We start from the raw sequence: 5,594 nt of genomic DNA, 5'->3' as shown, positions 1-5,594 counted from the left end.
AGGCATTACAATATGATAAGGTAAAATATTAACATAACAAGATTTGACACGTTAATATTTAAGTAAAAATTCAAATGCAGCTAAATTATATAAAGTTAATAGTTAAAAATGGTTAAATAATTTAATAAGTTTGGCTATATTATTATTTTATGTCTCTCAATTATCAACTAAGTGCACATCAATTTCTGCTTAACGTTTAACATACTATGTGATTAGCACTTGATGAAGAAAGGTAATGATGGTTAGGACAAAAATAAGATCTTTTAAATATTATTAGAACAAATTATAGTGTGTAACTGTTTAAATTCAAGCGGTTGAAATTATTTTAAGGCACAAGTATGGCATGAAAATTTTAATCTCTTACATAATCAAGCTTGTATGATGGTATTATGGTAATAGCATCATTTCATTTGTTCAGCAAAGTCGAGTACACGTTAAGCATTTAGGTATTTCAATTTATTACGAATATTCTACTATTAGTTGATATAATAGAATAGACTAGTTAATTTTGACCAAGAATAAAAATTGTCACTCTTGGCATGCGTATATAAATCAACAAATTTTGTTAAGCATATATATATATGACGTATGCTCTTACGTATAACCATAATGGAGCATGGTGTTTATATAACAAGAGTCTTGCCGGTCCTTAACCTCTTCTATTTTTTTTTTTTTTAATGTTATGTGTACATAAAACTTTTTTTTGGAGAAGCATACTTTTTTTTCAAGTTTCTAGACACCAAGGTTTAGGTTCATGACTAGTCATTTGTCACAAAGACTAGGACCATCAATGAATGGATCCTATTCATTCAATAAAGATTGGTATATAGATTACTTTTCCATTACAAGTAGTTTAGTTTATAATCAAGACTAGCATATTAATTAGTCTACTTTGAAGGTTATTTATATTATGTGATTGTAACATAAACTTATCTTAACATTGTTATAAAATAAAATTACCAAGGGGAAACTGAGACAAATGAGAACAGAAACTTTGATCCTCACTTCAAGGGAAATTAGAATTTTCTTACAGCAGTTTTCATGATGAACAATTAGAAGTGGTGATCAATGTATGTTTAAAATGGACCAATGCAGTTCTTATTGCAAAGGAAAAGAACAATGGACCAAGAAACAACCAGAAAAACACAACATTAGGATCAAAAGAAATCAATGTCTAAATAATTACCAGAAGGGTTCAAACCAGGGTCCATCTCAACTGGGGTTGGTTTAACGAGTCGTGGAACCTCAGGAGGATTCGCGCACCGGATCAGCGCCCAGTTAACATTCTGAAAGAACGGATGCTGTTTGATTTCGGTGGCTCCACGTCTATAGGCAAGACGATGCTGAGGCTCTTTCACGAGTAAGCCCCTAATCAAGTCCCTGGCAGCAAAACTGACAGTTGGAGACTCTGGAAACCTTAAGGGCTGGCCAACAACGTTAAACAGCGTTGCTCGATTGGCCGAGCCCTTGAAGGGTGTTCGCCCAAACAAGAGCTCGTATAGGAATATCCCAAATGTCCACCAGTCCACAGCACTGCCGTGCCCTTCGCCCTTAATGATCTCAGGAGCCAAGTACTCGTGTGTACCAACGAAGGACATCGATCTGGCATTTGTTGGCTCGGCAATAAGCTCCGGAAGAGGGGTCACCTGATGATGCATGTCATTCTTTGGCTTGTACTTCTTTCCTTTCTTGGATTTGCTGGAAAGAAATCGAGGCGAGAAGCATGCCGGTTGGATGCAGTCTGGCTGCATTGAACAAGTCGGTTCGGCGCAAGAAGGCTGAATGCAGTATCCTGAGGTCTTCGTCTCCAAGATAGAGTTTGATGACTTTACAAGAGTTGGACTGACCGTGCACCTTAGAGAGAGGTCGAAATCCGACAGCATTATATGACCATCTTCCCTCACCAACACGTTCTCCGGTTTAAGGTCTCTGTAGATGATCCCAAGCATATGTAAATACTCCAAAGCAAGGAGAACTTCTGCCACATAAAACCTACATTCAAAGATTCATCAACTTATAAATAGAGTGATCATTAAAGATATAACTAGAAACCAATACAACAGCAAAATTAATCTATTTGTCATAAGTTGGATACAAGTTTCAATAATGAGAAATTAACATATTAAGCAAGCTGTCAGAGAGGCCAATTAATTGGTATATGAGTTCATCATTTTTTTTATCAATTGTCAACAAAAAGAATTTGTTTGTACTATTATCCATTCATGTATTGCCACAATAACATGATTTGGAAACAGTGTAAAACTTTCACCAAAAGCAACAATCGATTAAAACCGAACTCTAATGGAATCAGAATGTAACAATTCTGGGAAAACAGAAAGCATAGAGATAGAGTAATCAACTAACCATAAAGGCAATAAGTAAAATAAAGAGGAACATATCCATGAGTTTTTCCAACAATAAAGCCATAAGAAAACAAATCAACTTGGTTAGTTATAAAACTAGCAAACCATGTTTTGCTACAAATAGGGACTGGAGTGATTAGAGGTACATCAAAAACCCCAACTGTGGAACAATTGAGTTCATAAATCTAATACAGAATCAGCTAATATCAGGTTTGCTGATTGTTGCTTTAGGTATAGGAGCCTGCATTTTGATACATGGATACAATCCAACACAGCAAGCATAAAAAGGAATTGTGATTGCTAACCTGACAGCGTGCTCCGAGAAATACTTCCCGGGTTGCCTTTGCCTGAGTGCATGCAAGTCTCCACCGGGGCAGAACTCCATTACTAAGCAGGAGAATGTCTCAGTCTCAAAATGTGTATACAATGTGGGCAGAAACGGATGATCTAAGGACTGCAATATCTCTCTCTCAGTCTGAGCCCTCACAAGCTTCTTGCGATTCGCTAGCTCTGTCTTGTTCATTATTTTCATGGCAAAAGAAGTCCTCGTGCCGCTCAGTTCAGCTAGATACACACTTCCAATGTCTCCGCGTCCCAATTTCTTCAACAACCTGAAATGTCTCATCTCCAACATACCATCGCGCGCTCGGATGGCCTGAATTGCTTCCCACCGTTTATCATTCGCCTTATGTGGTTTATACATAGCACTACTCAAGCTACTGGTGCTGCTCTCATCGCTGATATCGCTCCCAGTACTCGCCCTGCAGATGCTGGTCTTCCTACTCTCATTAAAATCACAGGAATTCGCAACCTCAATGCCACTTTCTAGTGACTTATCAACACTAGTACCACACTCACTAATTTCAGTATAGGTGAAACTTTGTTTAGCTTCCGAATAGACAGTAGCAGCATAGCAACTATTCTGAGGACTTGCATAAAAAGTAACCTCTGATGGGCAGTAACTCCTGCTGTGATTACCAACGGCTCGTCTCGATGGACCTGAGATGGAATTGTCAATGTCAGATTCGAATATGACACTTGAATCACAAGTCTTGGAATCATCAAATGATTGCTTGATGCAAGATTTCGAAGGCAATCCTTCATGGTCCGCATTTTCACCCTCCAAATAGGAATGCTTCTGATTAACTACATAGGTATTTTGATGATGGATGATGGACTTTGATCCGTGACTATGGTGGTGACCGGCCGAATGGGGCATGGGAGAAGGCCCATGAACATGATTCCGAGATGGTCTTAAGGGAGGCCGCGTAGGACAGGGAGTCCCGGATGTAGAAGGAGGATCATGCTGCTGTGCAACAGAAACTGAATTCTGAACCTCTGATAAAGACTCTAGTACTCCATTTGCAGGTGACTCCATGAAGAAACTATGAACACAAAAGCTTGAAATTGAAATTTCAACTCAGCTCAGTGAATTAATCAATATCTGATCATCCAAAAAGCCCTTTAATTACAGAATCTCCTGCACACCATTAAAACGTAAATCAATGATTATGATGATAGAAATAACAGACATTATTAATATGCAAACACAGAATGGAATTTGAACAAGCAAAAAACAAAAAGAAAGCATGACATAATCTTCAAGAATAACACATTCAGTGGAAAAATCACCCCAAATGGAACTCTTTACATAATAAAACACAATCAACTCAACAACTTCATCAAGCATCAAGAAAAACTCAAAAGGGGTTCCCAGAGACAGTAAAAGGTTCAAGCTTTTTTTACATGTTTCCCAAGAACCCACTCATCATTCAGAACCAACAAGACTTATATGAACAAAAACACAACACCCCAACTGAAAAGTTTGATTCTTTATAAGTCCCAATGATCTTTCTTTGATTCTCCTTCAACCACAGCGAATAAAAAAAATGAATAAATAATAAAAAAAACAACCCTATAAAGAAAGAACAGAGAGAAAGAGAGAGAGGGAGAACCTGATCAGAGTAGAGAAATGGTAATGCAAATGAAGAGCGAGAAATGTAGTTTGATTTGTTCATGACAATGTGGAGAAAGAAGGTGGAGAGGTAAAAAGAGCATGTGGGCATGCTAAGAAAAAAGCACTCCAAAAAAAAAAAGAAAAAAAACAGCAAGAAAGTGAAGTAACTTTGGTGTGTCTTTGTGCAGCAGTGAACAAGAGTGAAACACTGAAGTGAACACACACTCGCTCTCTGATCTCTCTTCTCAGATCGGATCCATAAAGAATGCACTAAACAAAACACTTTGATGTAACAATAGTAAAAAAACCCATCATAATTTGTAACTATTTTTGTTTTGTGATTATAGTAAAAGTTTAATTTTGATATATTTATATCGTCATTTATTAAGATTTATTTTTTATTTAATTTTAATGTAATATTATTGTAAAAAATTATTTGTGCTATTGTGAAAAGATGTACGTACTTGTAACCACTCTACTTCTAAGTTTCACGAACTAGTACTCAGAAGTTTTATTAAAGGTGTAAGTTTTCCGAACACTTATCAAAGTGTGATTACATGGTCTTATATCTGTAAAACAATTTTGTAGGTTGTGTATTCTTTTATAATTTAAAGATTTACTTTTTTTTCATTTTTTTAATACGGTTTCGTGACATCATACGGATCACTATTACTAAATCGGAGGATCTCATAACAAATTGATACTCTGTAGTATAAGAATAGACATGGTTGTTTTTTGTCTGTTTTTTGAACCCTGTAGAATCAAAACCTCCATCGTTACCAATGATTTAATGTTTTAATTATAAGGATCAACTGGAAATTTGTATGTGTTAGTAACGACGGTTTGAACTTACATTTCTGTATCGATCGGAAATGTAAAAAAGTAAAAAAAATTTATTTTCTAAGTTAATAAGACAATCAAGGATATCAAAGTAACTTAAAAGTTTATCCAGGGATAAGAAAAAAAATAAAAATTAATCTAGAGATATAATATAGTCTAAAACATTGATTTAAGGATAGCATTGTTTTTGCAACCTTAATTGTTTTATAAGACAACTTGATATCCTTTATAAGTCAGCTTACAATCTATATAAGCAAAACAAATTGTCTTATAAAACAAGCAAAACAATTAAGATTATAAAAACAGTGTCGTCCTTAAATTAATGTTTTAGAATATACTATACCTTGAGTTATTTTTTTTCATATTTTTAGATTAATTTTTAAGTCATTTTAATATTCTTGATTGTCTCATTAATTTAAAAATTTTATATTTAT

General features: G+C 35.2%; 1 protein-coding gene across 1 annotated transcript; it reads right to left on the bottom strand.

The window, feature by feature from the left end:
• LOC107644543 (protein kinase PVPK-1) lies at positions 972-4,584 on the bottom strand. The gene is made up of 3 exons (XM_016348425.2): positions 4,319-4,584; positions 2,669-3,843; positions 972-1,992 (listed from the first exon to the last, which is right to left on the bottom strand). Exons 2-3 carry the CDS (start codon positions 3,739-3,741, stop codon positions 1,158-1,160), a joined length of 1,908 nt encoding a protein of 635 aa, XP_016203911.1. The 5' UTR covers positions 3,742-3,843; positions 4,319-4,584; the 3' UTR covers positions 972-1,157.

Source organism: Arachis ipaensis, chromosome B05, assembly GCF_000816755.2.
Source record: "Arachis ipaensis cultivar K30076 chromosome B05, Araip1.1, whole genome shotgun sequence".
In the NCBI taxonomy this organism is placed as follows: Eukaryota; Viridiplantae; Streptophyta; class Magnoliopsida; order Fabales; family Fabaceae; genus Arachis; species Arachis ipaensis.
This window is presented reverse-complemented; position numbering and strand designations above follow the sequence as displayed.